The sequence below is a fragment of the Notolepis coatsorum genome (assembly GCF_963971535.1).
Source record: "Notolepis coatsorum genome assembly, chromosome: 7".
NCBI classification, from domain to species: domain Eukaryota; kingdom Metazoa; phylum Chordata; class Actinopteri; order Aulopiformes; family Paralepididae; genus Notolepis; species Notolepis coatsorum.
In genome coordinates, this window is record NC_140171.1 from 7,096,658 (window position 1) to 7,119,249 (window position 22,592).

Genomic DNA, 22,592 nt, shown 5'->3' on the forward strand with positions numbered 1-22,592 from the left:
CTTTTACTGCGACAATACAGAAGGTGAACCCTTTCACTGCCACACGACAAAGGGTTACCCCTTTCACTGCCACACTACTTACAGTTAACCGTACTTATGCACGCTAGACGGTTTTTCAAAATGGTATAAAACGGAAATGAACTGATTAAAAAAAATAATAATAAAAAATAATCCGTTTCGACAATGTTGACTGCAAACAAGTCATTGTGATAAGCGACGGGCGTATTAGACACATAGCCATAATTTAAGATATAATTTATGCGTTCGCAAATGTGATCGCCCTCCCATTGACTACAGCGCTGGCACTCGAGCGCTATTTCTGGCGCCCCCTGCTAGCACTCAAAGTGGTAATGTCAAGCCCTGATCGTAGGTCTGAATGGCTTGGAGTTAGCTCGTTAGCTAACCTGCCCACACTCTGCTTGCTCTGGGTTTCTACCTCATCTTAACACTTTCTCCTGCTGTGCTTCCGTTAGCCGCGTGATTACGAAACCAAGCCGCATTTCTCGGAGACGCTCTCTGATTGGCCGACGCCTGTTTCTACACTGGTTAAGCTTAGGCACTCTTCGAAGTTGGTTAAGGTTAGAGTTTGTCTTAGAGCGTGACGGCAAGTTCTTTCGACGGTTAAGCTTAGGCACTCTTTCGAAGTTGGTTAAGGTTAGAGTTTGTCTTAGAGCATGGCGATAGAACGCCAGGTAGTTTGCAGGCTGTTTGGCGTGGAAATGGGCAAAGACACAGCTCGTCACGGATTGGGCAAACGCGTCAGTGGCCAATCGGAGAGCGTCAGTCAGTGCCAATCGGAGAGCGTCTCCACGAGAAATGCGGCTTGGTTTCGTAAGCACGCCCATTAGCCCTTTCTCCTGTTCATTTCCTGTATTTCAAATCTCATTCATGCTGGTTGACGAGTGTCATTGCACCCGCCACTTGAACCGGTGATTCGCATTGTGCTTCCCTCACAAAACTGATGAGACAATCATCAGTTCAACCTACAAGAGGAAATTGACCAGATTCATTATGACAACAGACTGCCTATAGAGTCTAAATGACCAGATTCTCAAAACCAACAAACTCCTCTTCGTCACTGTCAGAATCGAACAGCCCTCTGAAGGGCCTCAGCTGTGGCGGCGTCCTCCTCTTCATCACGCAGCAGAACCCGTTGGTGACCGTGGATGTTTTGACACTCCTCCACGCTGTCAGGATCCACTCGCAAAAAACGTCAGCTTTTGCTTTCGTTTTTAGGATAGATTTAGGAGGGTCCCCCTAGTGGCCGTTAGCTGTAAAAATCCATCTTCCAAAAGAAATATAATACCTAAGTTGTTTGTTATTTTCTTTGAGTTTTTCCCCATTTTCTTTTGAATATTGTAAAGGCCTATTTTCTTTGTTGCATGTGCAAATGTTTGGTACTTTATTTTGAGCAAACACATGGCATGTGTGATGCGTGTTGATGATACCTGTAGACACTGTTCTGTGTGCTGATGATTAGGGGTGTAACGGTACACCAAAACCACGGTACGGTACGTACCTTGGTTTTGAAGTCACGGTTCGGTACGGGTTTTCGGTACAGTGGGGGAATGTTTGGCTTTCCATGTTCCACTCAGGGGTGATGTAGTGTGCAGTAACTAATTGTACTTGTAGGGCTGTCAACGATAATCGACTGGCTATAAAAAATTATAATTATAATTATATTTGATTGTGAAAAAACAGCCCCGGTGGGCGGTCGTTAGTGGTTAATATACCGTTGTATTCGTTCGGTACACAGCCGTACTGAACCTAAGGTCCAGTACTGAAATGGTTTGGTACGGATACATGTACCTTTACACCCCTAGTAGACAGACACTAGACACCCTGCTGTGTGCTGATACCTGTAGACACTGTGTGTGTGTGTGTGTACTGTAGGCAAAAAAAAATATATAGGGTGACTTTACATCCCTATATGTTAAAAAAATATTAAATAAAATTAGATATATAATTGAAGTGATTTAAAAATGTACTTCAGAGACGATCCCACTAAAGTTTCACGAGAATTACCCAATTGACCTATCTCAAACCCTCCTGCCCTCCTTTTTTCGTGATCCTCCAATCACAACTGTTACAAACTTGTCTGAGGGAAGCAACTGTTGTGATTGGAGGATCACGAAAAAAGAGGGCGGGAGGGTTTGAGATGGGTCACTTGGTACATAACCAGTGTTTTCAGAGAAGCTTTTGTGTTGGATAGAAAAGCCCTGAGCTATCTACCAGGTTCATGAACTAACTAACTAACTAACTAACTAACTAACTAACTAACTAAACTAACTAAACTAACTAAACTAACTAAACTAACTAAACTAACTAACTAGCATAGAGATTTGAATGGACGATGAGATCACTGGAGGAGAGCTTGAACAACCCCAACTCAGTACCGCCCCCTGCTGTTGGGTATTGCTTCCCAGCAGGGCAGGACACACAAACCAAAATGTTCATCCACCAGTCACAGTGGCTGGAGGATTCAAAGCTTCACCAGACACTTTCATTATTCTACCTGCCAACTTGAATTTGAGAACAGAGGGACGTCTGGTTGTTTTACCCGCCTGTAGCAAAGTGTCTAGTGGAGTTAGGCACACTTTGCCAGCTATACGGACAAAACTGACCGGCGTTTGGCTTGTTGGTGCTGGTGTTAATTTCCCCACCCTGCTTTTCAGGTGTGTTTGGAGGCGGGCCCAGTGAGAGGTGTAAGCCAATGTCGTACGAGGAGAAACGTCAGCTGAGCCTAGACATCAACAAATTGCCCGGCGACAAGCTGGGCCGCGTCGTCCACATTATCCAATCGCGTGAGCCTTCGCTGAAGAACTCCAACCCTGACGAGATTGAGATAGACTTTGAGACGCTGAAGCCCTCCACACTGAGGGAGCTGGAGAAATATGTCTCCACGAGCCTTAGGAAGAAGAAAAAGCCAGCAGGTATAGCAGCGTCTCCTCTAATTACTGTGTAGCAGTGGTGGTTGGGGGCAAATCTTCAGTTTTGGTTCCACGTCCGTCACTGTTTCGGCTCCAATGCGGGTTTCAGCACTAAAACTCCTCCTATTTGGGTCTTTTAATCATGACAAAGAGTACTATTTCCTAGCACTGGGCTTACACCTTTTCAGATTCGATTTTATTTGCCATATGCGACAAGTACAATGGAATTATTACTCTCCGCTTGTTCCACAGCATAAAGGAATACAAAAAAAGCAACAATTAAAGAGAATAAAAAAAAAAGCAGGTATTTATATACAATAAACTGTGGTACGTGCGATAACACAAGTGCCACTAAGTATAAGTAAATAAAAATTGTAATAAGTACACGTTCGACAAGTAAAAAATTATTTGCACATTTATATTGACGCACGAGAGTGCAGGGAGATTTAAGTCTTATTAAAAATGTTTCGGTAGTGTGACGTTTTGTCTAGCGGTGGTGGTGGTTGTGCTGTGACTGAACGTAGGGGGATTCACTCAGTATTCAGAGTATTCCATCGTGGACATCTTTAGATTAGATTGGATTCAAATGTATTGTCATCATTATAGTACAGTTAGTACAGTACAACGAAAATAAGTTTGGCATCCAACCAGAGTGCAAATGTAGCAGTAAAGTGCAACAGCAATATACAATGTACAGGTGGTTAAACTGGGTACAAAATATACAAATTAGTACTACCGAGTGTACTTGGTCACAAACAGGTGATTGTAATCAAATAGCAGGTGGCTATTATAAAATGACAACCTTGGCCAATGAGCTGTGGCACTGCACTATATTGTATGGGGGGAAAAAAACCTTGTGAGAATAGTTTATGTGGGGGGTTATTGGCTAATTGACCGAACAAATTGACCGATCCCAAGCGCTGCCCACGCGTAGAGTTACTGTCAGTCAAACCTCACTGGAAACATGTAATGGTAGTGATCAAATAGATTTTCAAGTGTCCGCGCACTCTGTGTTGGGTGAGTTCACGCATCAGGAGAGCTAGATTGATTGTGGCTACATATCACGGCACAATCAATCTTTGGACTTAAAAATATTTTGTCTATGGATTTTCTCCAAAAATGGTCTAGCAACAACTTATATAGAACCTTTTTGGTTAGAAAACTAGTCATATAGACTACATGATTAGAGACGGTTAGAGATGAGTTATAATATAGACTACATAGTTAGAGACTAGTTATATAGACCAGGGGTTCCCAAACTTTTCAGGCCGGGGCCCAGAAAATAAGGCGTCAGAGAGCCGCGGCCCAATGCACATCGTCTGGCTTTTTTTTTTTTTTTTTTTTGCCAGGCGACCGATTTTTTAAGCCAAATATCACTTCAATCCTATTAAGTTAGTTCAAGTTAGTTATTCATTTATATGTGCTATTTATGAGAGGGCTAACTTGTTGCAAAATAATAATGATAATAATAATAGCCTCATTAAAATACTATTGTTGCTTCGGTTGTTTTCAGCGTTTTATGTGCATAATCTGCTATTTAGTTTGAAATGTTCGTTGAAATAAGTAGATTTTTCGTTTTTGTTTATTTATTAAGTTAATATAAAACCATATAGTCACATTTTAGAATACAATAGAATAGAATTTTAGAATACAACTAGAAACACTGTCCTGGCCTGCTTCTAAATTCAGTGGCCTGACAAAAATAAATAAATTAAAAAATTAAAAAAATGTTTTTTTTTTAATTTCTTTTTATTTTTTTTTTATTTTTTTTTAATCATCTCGCGGCCCATCCGTGGCTGCTCGCGGCCCACATTTGGGTCGCGACCCCGACTTTGGGAACCACTGATATAGACTACATGATTAGAGACTGTTAGAGATTAGTCATAGACTACATGGTTAAATACAGTTAGAGACTAGATATAGAGTACATGGTTAAATACAGTTAGAGACTAGCTATATAGACTACATGGTTAAATACAGTTAGAGACTACTAGCTATATAGACTACATGTTAGAGAGTTTTAGAGACTAGTCATATGGACTACATGGTTAGAGACGGACTGTGGTCAAGCTAAGGCATGATGTAGCAACAGTTGCCAAGGTGGGATTTGAGGGTCAAGAAAGGGTCACTTGGGATCGGTCAGTTGTTGCAATGATTTTGTCGTGTGCCCAACCCTCCCCGTCACTTTGCCATGACTTGTTTTTATTCTACGGGCTCTAAAAATCCGACTGGTCAAGCCTTTAGAATACAAACAAACGGATTAGTTAGCGGCGTCGTCAACATCGGTGGGGGGGAAAAGAAAGAAAAAATGGAGCTACCAGTTACATCTCTGTTCTAAAATGTTATTTTATGTGGACATTTATAAAAAAAAATTACCTCGTCTGCTGCATGAGCCCACATTTGTGTCATTGGTCATGTTCGTTTGTTTATATATTGTTAAATGTTTTGGGAATTCTTTATTACAACCCCCCCCCCCCCAAAAGAAAGAATTAGTTCAGTGCTTTACTGTATCCAATAGTTGTTATGGCGTGCCTTAGAGACGATACTCCCCAGTGTTGTGACTATTGGCTGATGGGCTTGAAGCAGCCATAATAGCCCTACGACGAGCTACAAACGCAACTCCTGTAAGGGACGGGGATGAGCTGTTATTATGCTGTTATTCAACAGTGTCTTCATTTATCACTGTGCTGTATTTTGGGATCCGGTGAACCTGTGCCAGCTTTGACGGCCCTCGTCGCTCTAAAGTAACATTATAAACAGTCTTAGCCTTTATTAAATCGACATGTTGATTTTATATTAGGATAATATTCAGTATGAGATAGTGGATCTATATCAAACACCGCCCTCTTTTCTTGATCCTCCTCCAAAGCAGTTGTGATTGGAGGATCTAGAAAAGAGGGCGGGGTTTGCGATGGCGGGTCAATTACTGTATTCAAAACTTTTAAATGTTGGCTGGTTGTGGATATTAGTGGGACCATTTCTTATTTGTTTTTTTTCATCTGCCCGACTGATTGTTTACAAACATTTTATGACGTTTATCATGAAGCACTTTTCAACAAAAAAAAGGGGGCGGCATATTAAAAAACAGAGGGCTAAGATAAACTAAACACAAGCGGCGTTAAAAGGAACATGGCTCATCATAACCGTCATAAGCAGATTAACTTAAAAAGACAGCTTGTCGTAAATATATATACGCCACCACCAACCTCTTGACTCTTCGCTGCGTCGACGGGGTTTCCCGCCGGGTCACTCACCCCCCCCCCCCCCCCCTCTGCGCTGTATGTCTGCTTGTGTTGCAGCAGAGAAGGCTCTGGAGGTGACCAGTGTGATGAAGATGAAGACGGGCTCTTCGTCGGCAAGCAGTGACTCCTCTAATGAAAGTGAAGACTCTGAGAAAGGTAAAGTGTCTATGTAGCGCCGAGTAGCTAACTACACAGTGGTTAGTACTGCTGCCTCACAGCGACACAGTGGTTAGTACTGCTGCCTCACAGCGACACAGTGGTTAGTACTGCTGCCTCACAGCGACACAGTGGTTAGTACTGCTGCCTCATAGCGACACAGTGGTTAGTACTGCTGCCTCATAGTGACACAGTGGTTAGTACTGCTGCCTCATAGCGACACAGTGGTTAGTACTGCTGCCTCATAGCGACACAGTGGTTAGTACTGCTGCCTCATAGCGACACAGTGGTTAGTACTGCTGCCTCATAGCGACACAGTGGTTAGTACTGCTGCCTCATAGCGACACAGTGGTTAGTACTGCTGCCTCATAGTGACACAGTGGTTAGTACTGCTGCCTCACAGCGACACAGTGGTTAGTACTGCTGCCTCATAGCGACACAGTGGTTAGTACTGCTGCCTCATAGTGACACAGTGGTTAGTACTGCTGCCTCACAGCGACACAGTGGTTAGTACTGCTGCCTCATAGCGACACAGTGGTTAGTACTGCTGCCTCACAGCGACACAGTGGTTAGTACTGCTGCCTCACAGCGACACAGTGGTTAGTACTGCTGCCTCATAGTGACACAGTGGTTAGTACTGCTGCCTCACAGCGACACAGTGGTTAGTACTGCTGCCTCATAGTGACACAGTGGTTAGTACTGCTGCCTCACAGCGACACAGTGGTTAGTACTGCTGCCTCACAGCGACACAGTGGTTAGTACTGCTGCCTCATAGTGACACAGTGGTTAGTACTGCTGCCTCATAGTGACACAGTGGTTAGTACTGCTGCCTCACAGCGACACAGTGGTTAGTACTGTTGCCTCATAGCGACACAGTGGTTAGTAGTACTGTTGTCGCTGTTAGCTACCTTGACCAAGGCACTGCACTGGCCTTACAGCTGGAGTTGGTCCGGTCCGTGGGCCCACTGCTCCTAAGGGGTTAGGATGGGTCAAATGTGGAGGAATCAATTCCCCCACAAGGATGAATGAACTAGTAAGCCTAAGTCGGTTGCCCTTTGGGCTGACTCGTGTTACAGTGGTGCCGTGACTGGGATGGGTTTATCTCTACACACACAGGGAGGAGGTGAAAGGTGGGTTGAGGACAGCGGAGTAAATGAGAAACGTGTGATGCTGCACACCTTACTGTTCTGTACAAGTTCTGTACTCTATGGAGCCGTATTGCGATGTGAATTACGGTACTATTATCCAGGGTTCCATGGAGCAGGACAGGAAACGTGTCTGTCTGTCTGTCTGTCTGTCGTTGTTGGCAGATGAAGAGAGCGCTGGTGTTAATGCTGACGGAACAGAGCATGGAAGTGAAGTTACTGAACTGGTGTTGCGTCCTGGGCTGAATCGGCACGACTAGCGCTAACACGTTGTCCCCCCTCTCTCTCTCTCTCTCTCTCTCTCTCTCTCTCTCTCTCTCTCTCTCTCTCTCTCTCTCTCTCTCTCAGGGCTGGTCCCCAAGCTGCAGAAGAAGAAGAAGAACTAACCCGTTGTCCTCTCTCTCTCTCTCTCTCTCTCTCAGGGCTGGTCCCCAAGCTGCAGAAGAAGAAGAAGAACTAACCCGTTGTCCTCTCTCTCTCTCTCTCTCTCTCTCTCTCTCTCTCAGGGCTGGTCCCCAAGCTGCAGAAGAAGAAGAAGAACTAACCCGTTGTCCTCTCTCTCTCTCAGGGCTGGTCCCCAAGCTGCAGAAGAAGAAGAACTAACCCGTTGTCCTCTCTCTCTCTCTCTCTCTCTCTCTCTCAGGGCTGGTCCCCAAGCTGCAGAAGAAGAAGAAGAACTAACCCGTTGTCCCCTCTCTCTCTCAGGGCTGGTCCCCAAGCTGCAGAAGAAGAAGAACTAACCCGTTGTCCTCTCTCTCTCTCTCTCTCTCTCTCTCTCTCTCTCTCTCTCAGGGCTGGTCCCCAAGCTGCAGAAGAAGAAGAAGACCACCAAGAGACCCCACCGCCACTCCCTCGGCGGGGGGGTCGGCCCGGCTCCCCCTCAGCCACAGCCCCAGGTGGTCCAGTCCAAGCCTCCGCTCAACCCTCCGGCCCCTGCCCCTGCCCCCGCCCCCGTCCCCGCCCCCTCCATGGACTCCTCTCAGCTGTTGGGCTCCGGGTTCGACCCCCTGGCTCACTTCATGGCCCCCCAGCCGGAGCCCAACCCGGCCCTCTCCGCCACCGCCACTGCCCCCGCCGGCCCCGGCCTGCTCAGCGCCAACACGCACCCCACCGCGCCCCCCACCGCCGAGACGCACCCCTTCCTCAACAAGCACCCCGTCACGCCCTCGCCAGGTACGTACTGCTCCTCTTTCAACCGGGGGGGGGGGTGTCTGCTCCTCTCTTTGGGCGATACTAGAAAAGTATCGCGATACCCAGCCGTTATTTTATTAGTATTAAGGATGCTCGATATTGGCTTTTTTACCGATACCGATATACCGATATTGTCCAACTCTTAATTTCCGATACTGATATCAACCGATATCGATATATGCAGGGTTTCACCCCCCAAAAAACTGAATCATTTCAGGTAATTAACATTATATATCTCTTGTTGTGGAATTAACACAACATTATGCATACTTTTGACAATAAATAAAATCTGAATTTGTTCTTACTTGCTTGCCTGGGTAAATAAAGGTTATAGAAATGTACATTTTTTATTTTTATTTTTATTTTTTTGAAAACCGATACCGATATTTTCCGATATCACATTTTAAACCCTTATGCCCCCCTAACAACTTAGCAGAGTTGTATTCGTAAGCATGAAATGTTTGCATCAAGTTCAAGGCCATATAATTCTTAATCTTTAATATTAAAAAAACTAACATCCTAACCTCAATATATATGTAAACGATTACAACTATTTCCAAATCTTAACCACTTATATTCCCGTTTGTTTGATATTAAATCCCTTTTTATGACAAAAAAAACGCAGACATCTGCATTTAGTTCACATTTCTACACGTTTTCAACGCCAGAGTTCAGTGTCGAAAACATGCACAGAGTCCGTGTGAAAAAGAATATGTATTCATATTTACAAATGAATGACTAATTCGGTCAGAAATAGCCTAACTAATAACGTTAGTAAGCACCGATTATTGCCTATTATGTCAGCGGGGGTACAGTGAACATTTCTCCCGGTAAATTCTGAAGAGCAGACCGCCGTGTGCTGAGGACCAGCCCTCTTCCGCTATTTCCTCCTCTCTCTGTGAGAGCAAAGCCGAGCGAGGCAGACTCCACCCCCACACAGCTCAGCCGCTGTGTGTGAGGAAGAAGGAAGTCCTTCTCTCTATCCGCGCGCGCCCCCCCCCCTCCACAGCACTCACACCGCTCCAAGCTGATCACATCACCGCCTGGACCAATGGAAGCACAACAGACCGGTGATTTGACTGCCTACACCAGCCATAGTGCAACTGCGCCACCGTGTGTCATAATACGGTAACAGACTCATGAGAGAGCAACAGGGGCTCCCGGTGTTACGAAAATAGCGTGTATTTGATAATTACAGCGGCAATTGAATGAATGAGTGCAGATAAAAAATCTGCGTTTTAACATGGGAGTCAATGAGAACGCAAAAAAAGTGCTAGGTGTTTTGCCAGGCTAAGGTGGATAACTTTTTTTTAGAGGTATTATAATGATGATCCTTTTATACATTGAATATATATCAAAGATGACCAATCTGACCCAATTTCATGACATAATAATCAACACAGCCATCGTTGTACACAGAAACACAAATACATATAGGCAAAAAACACAAAATACTTGCTAAGGGGGCAGAAGGGTTGCCGATATCGGCCGATAATATCGGACATCCCTATTAGTATCGATACTTTTAGAATAATAGTTGATTGGATGCGTGACTGGAGCTGTGTGTATGTGTGTGTGTGTGTGTGTGTGTGAGAGCGCGCAGGCTTTGCATTTCACCCCATCTGTGACTAAAAAGGATTATTTAGCAGCAGCACATATTTACATTATAATCCGACCTAAACTCATGTTGGCTGCTAATGTTTTCCCCGTGGTGTTGTTTCAGCAGCACTGGTATTGTGATCCTCAGGCTGGTATCGGTATGGAAGTCAAAGCGTTGGTCACAACACTGTCTCGTGGTGCTGTTTGTTTTGAAGAACTCTCACGTGGCTCTTGTTTGTGTCCCGCCTCGTGTCCGCAGCTCTTCACAACGCTCTTCCACAGCAGCCGTCTCGCCCGAGCCACCGAGCGGCGCCGCTCCCGCCCAAACCCTCCCAGCCTCCCGCCCCCGCCCTCCCCTCTCTTCCCCCGACCCCCTCGGCCCCCCTCCAGCCCTCCCCGCCCATCCCCCAGCCCGCCCCGCGGCCCCGCGTCCCCTCCCCCCCGTCGCACGGCATCCTGGGCCCCCTCTCGGCGCAGCCCCCCCAGGCCCTGCTGGAGGACGACGAGGAGCCGGCGCTCGCCAACTCGGAGACCCCTCCTCCCCCGTCGTCGTCGCTGCCCGCCAGCCAGGTCCACATGTACCTGCAGTCGCTCCAGCAGCCCCGCCCCCCCGCGCACACGCAGCCGCACCGCGCGCATACGCACTCGCCGGCGGCGCAGGCCGGCACGCAGTCGATGCATGCGCAGGCAGTGGCCACGCCCCCCGCCCCCACCCCCCCGCAGAGGCACGTGGCCGGGCACACGCAGCAGGCGTTCACACACGCGCAGCAGCACGCCACACAGCAGCAGCAGAAGGCGGCGTCCCTGCAGCAGAAACTACAGCAGATACAACAACAACAACAACAACAACAACAACAACAGCTTCAACAACAACAACAGCTTCAGCAGCAGCAACAGCTTCAGCAGCAGCAACAACAACAGCAACAGCTTCAGCAGCAGCAACAACAACAACAACAACAACAACAACAGCAGCTTCAGCAGCAACAACAACAACAGCAACAACAGCAGCAACAACAACAACAGCAGCAGCCATCACCACGCGTCAAAACAGAACCTTTCAACACAGGTACGACACAAAACAACGCAGTAACCTTTCCCTTATGTCCATGCAGCCTGGGTAGATGCAACAACATACAGATTCCACTTCAAGGATATTAACTCATTCAGCGCCACGGGTCGGGGCACCAGAGGGCGCTAGAGCGCCATCGCTTTAATCAATGGGGGGACTGCGACATTTGCGAGTGCTTAACACTTTGACTGCCACTCACGGCTAATCTCGGGTTTACGATAGTTACGTTGAAAGCCACTCACTAGATTTCTCTGATTTTTTTTTTCTTTTTCTTTTTTTATAAGCGATCTGAAATCATATTGCATCACGCGAGCCTACCCTAGCCTACCCAAGGGCCGCCGGCGATCAGATGTGTAAAAAGCGCCCCCTATCGTCTCCCAGATGGTAAATGGTAAATGGAATGGACTCGATGAAAATGGATGGGGGAAAAAAAATATTCCAGTCCACATTTTCCAGTCCACTGATGCAGCCGGGGTTACCAGAGTTCATTCTGGATCCTCTGAGCCCCGCTGATCATGAGTTCTACTGTATACACGTTAGATCTATACACTTATCGATTTTTTCGAATGGTGATCAGGAATTGGAATATACCATTTGGATACCATCTGATGTCAGGTAAGGAATCTATGTTATCAGTGTTAGGACAATCAGACTCGTTTTCGAGGAGATATAAGCTTTTTTTCTGATATGTGCTCTATCGGTTTCACTGTAAAATCCACGAGGAAATGAAAGCGGCTATTATCAGCGCGCGCCTCGAACGTGCGTGCGTGCACGTATACTATTGATCATCTAGCGTTTATTTGAAAACTATTCATAAATAGGCCGACAAATATCAACGTTCTGGAATATTCCAGTAAAAGGCGATTATCACAGAATGGGCTGTTTTTCACCTGAAAACGGGCGCTTTTCAAAATGCTCTCAAACGGAAATGAAGCGATAAAAAACCAATCTGCCTTGACAACACTGACTGGAAAATGATTCTTTGATAAGCGACGGGGCAGATTAGACACATAGCCATAATTTAAAACAAAGATTAGGCCATATTAACGTTAACATTGGCGCCGATGGTGGCATTCAAGCACTAAGTCGTGCGCCCCCCTGGTGGCACTGAAAGTGTTAAAATATATCTTATATTATAGCTATGGGTCTAATACACCCGTCGATTGTCATTGAGTTGCTTCCAGTCAACATGCACGAAACAGATTGTTTTTTCATACATACATTTCCGTTTTATATCGTGGTGAATAAGAGTATATTTCCAGAGCATTCTGTCTAATCTCAAGCAAACGGCGCTTCAATGTATTTCCTTAGAAATCATGCCATTTGTCGCTTGATTTATGAATCGTTCTGAATATAACGCTACATTATCGGTATTATGTGTGTCGTCATGCGCGAACAGAAGCGGGGGCTGAAAATCGCTTCTCAGTGCTTCGCCTGCAGCCAACGTCAGAAACACACACACATGCTACGATGGTGGCGAAAGAAAACATCGGATTAACCAAAGATTCGTAACATAGAGTCCTTACCTCACATCTGATGTCCTGCGAAAAGATTAATCCAATTCCTGATCGCCATTCCAAATATTGATCACGTTTATTGATCCAACGTTATATGTCCGAAAGGCATAATCCACGCTGCTCCCAGTCTCCCCAGTCCCCCCAGTCCATGTGTTATAAAAGTTACTCTTTCCCGGGAAGGAAAACCTGGACCGGACTTGTTAGATCAGCGTACAGCCCAAGGGGAAGGGATTTCAATGATGTGCAATACCGGCTGGAAGGCATAGGCGGCGGTATTTGCCCTTTTGCGAGCTCGGACCCATTCCCAATGGGATGGATGAAAGATTAATGGATATAGCTAATAAAATAAATAACGATTAAAACCCGACTTTGCTCGTGACTGGCACTGAATGTGTTCAAATCAGTGTCTCTTCCACACTCGGCACATACACCATGAATCAAATAGATTATTTGAAATATCCCATTATTGGACCTGATAATGGGTACATCTCTTAACACATTGAGTGCCAGCCACGAGAAATCTCGTTATTTCATGCCATGCGTTGAGTGCCAGGGACGAGAAATCTCGTTATTTAACCTTTATTGCTTTTATTAGCGATATCCATTCATTTTTCATCATTCTGGCCTCACGTTATCATTGGGACTGTCTATGAGCTCTAACAGGGAAAATACCGCCCCCTATCGTCTCCCGGATGGTAATGCACCCATTGGATTGGACTCAATGAAAATGCATGAGAAAAGAAAAACTCCGGAATCCACATTTTACTTCTCAGGCATGTAACCCGAGCCGATCGGATTCATTGTGGACCCTCAGAACAGCGTGGAATATGTGTTTCGAGTACCTAACGTTGGATCAATAAACGCGATCGATATTTGGAATGGCGATCAGGAATTGGAATAATCTTTTTGCAGAACATCTGATGTGAGGTAAGGAATCTATGTTACCAGTCTTGGGGTAATCGGATGTTTTTTTCACAGCGGATCACAACGTGTCCCCTATGTGTGTGTGTGTGCGCTGACCAGGAAATAGATAATCGATTTTTCAGCCCGCTTCTCTAGCGTGCATAAGTACACATATACTATCGATAATCTAGCGTTTATTTGAAAACTATTCATAAATCAGCCGGAAAATGACTACGTGTTTTGTGTATTCCAGTAAAGAGCTATTATCACGGAATCTTTTTTCTTTCTGGAAATTTTCAAAAAAAACGTCAGTTTTTCAAACCGGTATAAAACGGAAATGTACCGATGGAAAAAAACAATCCGTTTCGTTGACTGCAAGCGACGGGCGTATTAGACACATAGCCATAATATAGAATATAGAAATAGCTCAGCGGAAAATCATGAAATATCTGAAAATCAGTCTAAAAAGGCTGGCATTCAACTAGCGATAAATCGTGCGCCCACCTGCTGGCACTCAAAGTGTTAATAGGATGACGTTGTCTTGTTTTGATAGGTCCCCTGAGAGAGAGCCCCTCCTCCCTGATGATGTTGTCTTGTTCTGATAGGTCCCCTGAGAGAGAGCCCCTCCTCCCTGATGATGCACTCTCCCCAGATGCCTCAATTCCATCCAATGGGACAACAATCACCTGCGCAGCCTAAGAAACCTGTGAGTCGTCTGCATGTGTCTACGTGTGATTATGACAGATTATGACTGCAAGGCTGAAGTCATAATCATGATGTCATGCTGCATGGGCCTGCAAGGATGATGTCATACTTTAATCATGATGTCATGCTGCCTGGGCCTGCAAGGATGATGTCATACTTTAATCATGATGTCATGCTGCCTGGGCCTGCAAGGATGATGTCATACTTTAATCATGACGTCATGCTGCCTGGGCCTGCAAGGATGATGTCATACTTTAATCATGACGTCATGCTGCCTGGGCCTGCAAGGATGAAGTCATGCTTTAATCATGACATCTTACATAACATAATATTCATTGACAATTGCCCAGTCAATGTAATAAAAAAGTACTATCCAATAGGGATGAGCCTGAATATGAATTGGGGAAAGCATGGATAATGACATTTCCAATCAATATTAGGTTACAAAATACATATGCCGGATCTAACATTGACTTCCTTTTAATCTAATGTTAATTTGTTAATTTGACTACATCTGTTCCCATTTTGTATTGTACAATCATTGTTGCAAAAAGAAATCTGGGATAAACCATGCCCACTTCCGGGTCTTCTATCCGAATACAGATCATGTTGTTGGTTGAACAGATACAGATAATGACGTCGTCACACAACCCCCTACTGTCCCAAGATGACCGTGAAGATTTATATTTACAGGCCAATTAAAATTCTAGTCTTGCATCACAGCCTAAGTGTGTGTGTGTCTGTGCGTGTCTGTGTGTGTGTGTGTGTGTGTGTGTAGGAGCAGAGGTCCAGTCTGGTGACGGTTAAGGATGAGAAGTCTTCCCACTCCCCAGTGTTGCCTCCCTCCCCCCTTCAGCCCTGCCCTGAGACAGGACTCGCACAAACCCCTTGACAAGCAGCCTCACAGTGAGTACTGAGACGTTTAGTTTTTTTAGTATGTACAGTACTGTACTTGTTATGTTAAACACAGCAGTATACGTATAAATATATTGTTTCTACCTCTTTTTATCAGTGTTTTATATTGCATAATATTACCCTCTATTATGGAGCTTTGATTTATTATTAACACATTGACGACCAGCGTCCCGCGCCGATTTATAGGCCAGAGGACAGAGCGTTGTCAACAAACCGATGTACTTTCTAACAGCTATATATATATACTTTATAGTATTGCTATCTGTCCATTCTCATTGTCACTTGAGTGCATAAACCGTGCCTTCATAATGGCTTAAAGAAAATAAAAATCCATCGGTTGGTTGTCATTTTATAGCGCCGTGAAATGAATATAAGGTTTATCGCAGTTTTCGCCTAGTCTTTTTTCTGGGGAGCTAGATAATAGGCTAAAGGCTAGTCACGTTATATCAAACGCCATTTCTGCTGTATATATACGAATGAAATAAAACAAACTGCGTAGCATCCGGACTATTAGAGAGCATCTATGGATGAAATGGGGGCGGCGGGCGACGCCGATTACTATTATTGATTAGCAATACAGTGTGCGCTCAATTAGCCATTTTCACTGATCGATCACGTTGCGTTTTAAAACAATGTCCAATCCAGCTGTAATTTGGGGGAATAGTATCCTACCGTCAGCCCATGTGATCGCCGGCAGCATTTCGTCATTAGTCATCGGAATCTGGTAGATCGATATGTCCATTGGTTGATCATAAATCCCATTATTCCAGGCTGAAATCTGCGTTCGGTAACGGGATCAAAGATGGAGGGTCTTCGTTTGGGATCGAGGCTCATATGAAACGCTTTTCAATCGCCCTCAATGATACTGCAGTGGAGCGATGGCGCCCCTAAGCGGATCTGGCCGGTATTGCATGTTTCGAAAATCAAATATGCGGGTAGGTCCTGCAAGTCGATCGCGGACGTTAATAGCGTTATTAATATGGAATAAAACAATAACAACTTGCCACGAGTTAACTCGTGGCTCTGGTCCACAACGCATGGCACCGAAACACGAGTTAACTCGTGGCTGGTCCCTATAGTGTTAATGTAAATCTTTTTATTATTATCCTTTTTTTCCTCATTTGACTGCATTCTCCTCCAACCGTTGGCGCGTAGTGCTGCTGTGTCGACGGACCACGCCCTGTGTACGTACTGTGTAGAACGTACTAACCAATCACGTGCCTCCCACAGGATCAGATCTGAAGCCATTGGATGGCTCTCGCCCCGGTTCCCCGCCTCCCAGACTCCCCGGGCCCCGCCCCCCTCCTCCCAACCAGAAATCAAAGTGAAGCAGGAGCCGAAGACGCCCACCGCCGCTAAGAAGACACAGGTGAGGAGTGTGAGGCGTGTGAGGGCGGAGGGGGGCGGGGCCACGTGTCTTCTAGATTGATTTCAAACGGTCAGGGCTGGACAGATGCACCAACCGGTGTCAGCCGTTTACCAATATGTCGTCGTTGGCGAAAGTAAACAACACGGATGAAATTCTTTACAATAATAAAAATAAATGCAGGACCCTGTGGCGGATAAAGATAAAGTTCCATGTTTTTGTTCTAATAGAACATGCCTATTATTATCTATCTTTGCCTGAAAGACTTGCCAATACATGTAACATTGTCAGTATTTTAAGCTCTCATTTCCTCCCCCCTCTCCTCCCTCTCCTCCCCTCTCCTCTCCTCTCTCTCCTCCTCCCCTCCCCTCTCTCCTCCCCTCTCTCCTCTCCTCCCCTCTCCTCTATCCTCCTCTCCTCTCCTCTCCTCCCCTCTCCTCTCTCCTCCTCTCCTCTCCTCCCCTCTCCTCTCCTCTCTCTCCTCCTCCCCTCCCCTCTCTCCTCCCCTCTCTCCTCTCCTCCCCTCTCTCCTCTCCTCTCCTCCTCCCCTCTCTCCTCTCCTCCCCTCCCCTCTCTCCTCTCCTCCTCCCCTCTCTCCTCTCCCCTCCTCCTCCCCTCCTCTCCCCCTCTCCCCTCCTCCCCTCCCCTCTCTCCTCCCCTCTCTCCTCTCCTCCCCTCTCCTCTCTCCTCTCTCTCCTCTCCTCCCCTCCTCTCCCCTCTCTCCTCTCCTCCTCCCCTCTCTCCTCCTCCCCTCTCTCCTCTCCTCTCTCCTCCCCTCCCCTCTCTCCTCCTCCCCTCTCTCCTCTCCTCCTCCCCTCTCTCCTCTCCCCTCCTCCTCCTCCTCCCCTCCCCTCCTCTCCCCCTCTCCCCTCCTCTCCTCTCCTCTCCTCTCCTCTCCTCCTCCTCTCCTCCTCCTCTCCTCTCCTCTCCTCCCCTCTCCTCCTCTCCTCTCCCCTTCTCCCCTCCCCTCTCTCCTCCCCTCTCCTCCTCTCCTCTCCTCTCCTCCCCTCCTCTCCTCTCCTCTCCTCCCCTCCCCTCTCCTCCTCCCCTCCTCTCCTCCCCTCCCCTCTCCCCTCCTCCCCTCTCCTCCTCTCCTCTCCCCCTCCTCTCTCCCCTCTCCCCCTCTCCCGTCCTCTCCTCCTCCTCTCCTCTCCTCCCCTCTCCTCCTCTCCTCTCCCCTTCTCCCCTCCCCTCCTCCTCTCCTCCTCCTCTCTCCTCTCCCCTTCTCCCCTCTCCCCTCCTCCCCTCTCCTCCTCTCCTCTCCTCCCCCTCTCCTCTCCTCCCCTCTCCTCCTCTCTCCCCTCCTCCCCTCCTCTCCTCCTCTCCCTCCTCCCTCCCCTCCTCTCCTCCCCTCTCCTCTCCCCTCCTCCTCTCCCCTCCTCCCCTCTCCTCCCCTCCTCTCCTCCCCTCTCCTCCTCTCCTCCCCTCCCCTCTCCCCTCCTCCCCCTCTCCTCCTCTCCTCCCCTCCCCATCCTCCCCTCTCCTCTCCTCCTCCTCCCCTCTCCTCCTCTTCCCCCTCCTCCCCTCTCCTCTCCTCCTCCAGGACGTGAAGTATAAGAACATGGGTTCTTGGGCCAGCCTGGCCCAGAGGTCTCAGTCCACGCCAGCCTCCTCAGTCCGCTCCTCCAGTGAGAGCTTCGAACAGTTCCGACGAGTGAGAGAGCGACAGCTGAAGGCGCAGGCGGAACAGGCCCCGGAGGGAGCAGGAGAAACTACGGTAGGGAGGAGGAGACGGCATGAGAGAGAGAGAGAGAGGGGGGGGGGGGGGGGAGAGAGAGAGAGAGAGAGAGAGAGACTATAGCAGGAAGGAGGAGACGGGATGACAGGATGAGAGAGAGAGAGAGCAGGAGAAACTACGGTAGGGAGGAGGAGACGGCATGAGAGAGAGAGAGAGAGAGAGAGAGAAGGATAAACTAGCAGGAAGGAGGAGACGGGATGACAGGAGAGAGAGAGACCAGGAGAAACTATAGCATGAAGGAGGAGACGGGATGAGAGAGAGAGAGAGAGAAACTATAGCAGGAAGGAGGAGACGGGATGACAGGATGAAGAGAGAGAGAGAGAAACTATAGCAGGGAAGGAATGAGACCGGGATGAGAGAGAGAGAGAGAGAAACTATAGCAGGAAGGAGGAGACGGGATGACAGGATGAGAGAGAGAGAGAAACTATAGCAGGAAGGAGGAGACGGGATGACAGGAGAGAGAGAGAGAGAGAGAGAGAGAGAGAGAGAGAGAGAGAGAGACTATAGCAGGAAGGAGAAGACAAGATGACGAGAGAGAGAGCAGGAAGTAGTAGATGAGGGATAAGCTATTGTAGGAATGAGATGGGATGACTGGAAGAGAGAGATAGCAGGAGAAACTATGTTAGAAAGGAGGAGAGAGGAATAGCAGGAGAGACTACGGTAGAAAAGAGAAGACGGGAGAGAGAGAGGAATAGCAGGAGAGACTACGGTAGAAAGGAGAAGACGGGAGAGAGAGAGGAATAGCAGGAGAGACTACGGTAGAAAGGAGAAGACAGTGGGAGTGAGACATAGATATCTATAGAACACTAGATAGCTTAAGGCGGAGTCACCAGCGTCACTGAACCGCCGCCATCTTGCTCCAGTTAGCCTTGAGTGAGAGTGAGTGAGCTGCACAGACAAAAATACTCATAACTCGCTGAAATATTGACGGATTTACAAACGGGTTGGTTTGCTATAAACATCAAAGATGTAGTTATGATACTGCATACTTATAAAAAAAAAATGTTTAAAGATGTTTTTTTTTTACAAACCGCTTGAATCATAGCCACGTTAATAATGCTTGTAATAAACCAAACCGTTTGTAAATCCGTCAATATTTCAGCGAGTTATGAGTATTTTTGTCTGTGCAGCTCACTCACTCTCACTCAAGGCTGCCCCTGGCAAGATGGCGGCGGTTCAGTGACGTCGCTCTCCATTGGCCGGCAGCGCGGGCAAGCTATCTAGCGTTCTATATATATCTATGGAGTGAGAGACCAGGAGAAACCTTGAGGAGCACACTGACATCTTTGCCCCCCCCCTACAGTAGCCGTGACGACGATGACGCCGTGGAGCCCCCCCCTCGGCGAGCAGCAGCAGCAGCAGCAGCACAAGAGGACACCCGCCGCGCCCCCCGCCAGCAGGAACCGCCCCCCGCCCCCCGCCGACCCCCCACGCCCCCGCCTTCCACCTCGCCCCCCCGCCCCCTCCCCCTCCCCGCAGGGCCCCGTCACCCGGCCAGCCCCAAGCCCAAGCCCCGCCCCCGGCCTCCGCGGCTGCACAGAACGCCCTCGACCAGCAGAGGGAGATGGCGCGCCGTCGCGAGCAGGAGAGACGCAGGAGAGAGGCGGTACGCACACAGTTTGATTGATTGATTGATTGATTGAAAACTTTATTAACAGATTGCAGAATGGGTACAATACAGTACGGCTCAATACACACAATTATTAAGGGGATGCAGACCAGAGAGAGACTTTCGTCTTGTTTACATCAGGGTCCCCCATTTTCTTTTCTTTTTTGTCCACTTTTTCTCCTCCATTTTTCAATTTTTTCCTCCCATTCCAATTTTGCCGTGCCAATTCTCCCCTCCCCTGTCTTGATCGTTGCTCGCATGTGCCCCCCCACTGGCCGGTCGTAGGGAGGATAGAAGCCCATCACGTGTCCCCTCCGATACATGTGGAGGCAGCCAGTCACATCTTTTCACCTGCCAGCGCGGACTCTCATTGGCGAGGAGTAACGTGTGGGAGGGCTCACACCAGGCTGCCCCCGCCGTTTTTCCTGTCTGCTGTGCAGGCGTCCTGACCGACCTGTAGGAGTCGCTGTTTACAACGTCCAGATTACCACCCTCGGCCCGGGCCAAGCCGGAGGCAACGCTGACAGCCGGATTCGATACCGGTGTCTCTTGCGTTGGTGACGAGCGCGTAGTCCGCTGCGCCACCCAACCAACCCAGGGTCCCCCCATTTTCAATGAGTCTCTCTCGTACTGCAGGCGCAGGCAGGCAGACGGTGCTCTGCGTAGGGATGTGTACCGAATTCGGTACTTTTGAGGTACCGAACCGAAACACGTCGGTACTACCGAGTATCGATTCAAGTGAGATGCCAATTTTTTTTTTTTTTATAATTTTTTTTTTTACTTTTTTCTTTTCATGTCAACGTTCACAACGCACAATATACGCGTACCTAGGATTTGACTTGATTCAACAACAAAGCAGTCGTAGCAATGGCAAGCCGAAAAACTGTCGAAATTGTAGTTATTTGAAGTTTGAATTTTTTTTTTCTTAAATTTCTTGAGACTAAAGTACCGAAAAAAAAGGTACCGTTGGGTACCGGTATCGGTTCAAATGTGAAAGGTACCCATCTCTAGCTCTGCGTGATACTGTGACAGTAGAGGTGAAACCTGGGTGCTGGAGCAGAGGGCTGACGTAAAGCCTGCTCGCTCACTCAGTCGCTCACATCACTCAGTCGCTCACCTCACTCAGGGCAGTCGCTCACTCAGTCAGTCACTCACTCAGGCAGTCGCTCACTCAGTCAGTCACTCACTCACTCAGTCGCTCACTCAGTCAGTCGCTCACTCAGTCAGTCGCTCACTTCAGTCAGTCGCTCACTCAGTCAGTCGCTCACTCAGTCAGTCACTCACTCACTCAGTCAGTCACTCACTCACTCAGTCGCTCACTCAGTCAGTCGCTCACTCAGTCAGTCGCTCACTCAGTCACTCACTCACTCAGGTCAGTCGCTCACTCAGTCAGTCACTCACTCAGTCAGTCGCTCACTCAGGCAGTCGCTCACTCAGTCAGTCGCTCACTCAGTCAGTCGCTCACTCACTCAGTCACTCACTCAGTCAGTCGCTCACTCAGGCAGTCGCTCACTCAGTCAGTCGCTCACTCACTCAGTCACTCACTCAGTCAGTCGCTCACTCAGGCAGTCGCTCACTCAGTCAGTCGCTCACTCAGTCAGTCGCTCACTCAGTCAGTCACTCACTCAGTCAGTCACTCACTCAGTCAGTCACTCACTCAGTCAGTCGCTCACTCACTCAGTCGCTCAGTCAGTCAGTCACTCACTCAGTCAGTCGCTCACTCAGTCAGTCGCTCACTCAGTCAGTCACTCACTCAGTCAGTCACTCAGTCAGTCAGTCGCTCACTCACTCAGTCACTCACTCAGTCAGTCAGTCACTCAGTCAGTCACTCACTCAGTCAGTCGCTCACTCAGTCAGTCGCTCACTCAGTCAGTCGCTCACTCAGTCAGTCGCTCACTCAGTCAGTCGCTCACTCAGTCAGTCAGTCGCTCACTCAGTCAGTCGCTCCAGCACGCTGCTTATTATCCACAGGCTCATGAGCCCTGAGGCTCTTTGTCATGTTTTGTCAGCTAGGCGACCAATGGGTACAAAAATAAAATCTACTGTAGTGTTTTTTTTATATCCAAATTGAACTATACTCTGTATCTCAAAGTGCACCTTTTTAGGGCCACAAGTATGTTGTGTTCTATTGTAAATTCAAGCCTTTTTCCATCTCTCGCTCTCGCTCTCTCTCTCTCTCTCTCTCTATCCTTGCTCTCCCTCTTTCTCTTTCCTCTCTGTCTTCATCTCTTCCCCCTCCCCCTCGACTCTCTCTCTCTCTCTCTCCATCCCTCCCTCCCCCCCTCTCTCTCTCTCTCTCTCCAGATGGCCGACACCATCGACATAAACTTCCAGAGCGACCTTATGGCCATTTTCGAGGAGAACCTTTTCTGAGAGCGACGGAGGCGAGAGACGGGGCGAGAAGACGAGACGAACCGTCCGCTGTCCCACAACAGAGGCTGGGCTCACACACACACACACACACACACACACACACACACACACACACACACACACACACACACACA

At 47.8% G+C, this 22,592-nt stretch overlaps 1 protein-coding gene across 1 annotated transcript in view; it reads left to right on the forward strand.

Moving 5' to 3' along the window:
• Positions 1-19,866, forward strand: part of LOC311232232 (bromodomain-containing protein 4-like) — a gene marked incomplete at its 5' end in the record, with an annotated part of 60,604 nt that extends 40,738 nt beyond the window's left edge. The window contains 11 exon segments of the mRNA XM_084318964.1: positions 2,676-2,933; positions 6,230-6,328; positions 8,266-8,646; positions 10,523-11,329; positions 14,358-14,458; positions 15,236-15,304; positions 15,306-15,363; positions 16,603-16,665; positions 16,668-16,741; positions 18,282-18,455; positions 19,780-19,866. Coding sequence (XP_084175090.1) covers positions 2,676-2,933; positions 6,230-6,328; positions 8,266-8,646; positions 10,523-11,329; positions 14,358-14,458; positions 15,236-15,304; positions 15,306-15,363; positions 16,603-16,665; positions 16,668-16,741; positions 18,282-18,455; positions 19,780-19,782 — 2,087 coding nt within the window. The 3' untranslated portion in view covers positions 19,783-19,866.
• Between the last annotated feature and the right edge of the window lie 2,726 nt (positions 19,867-22,592).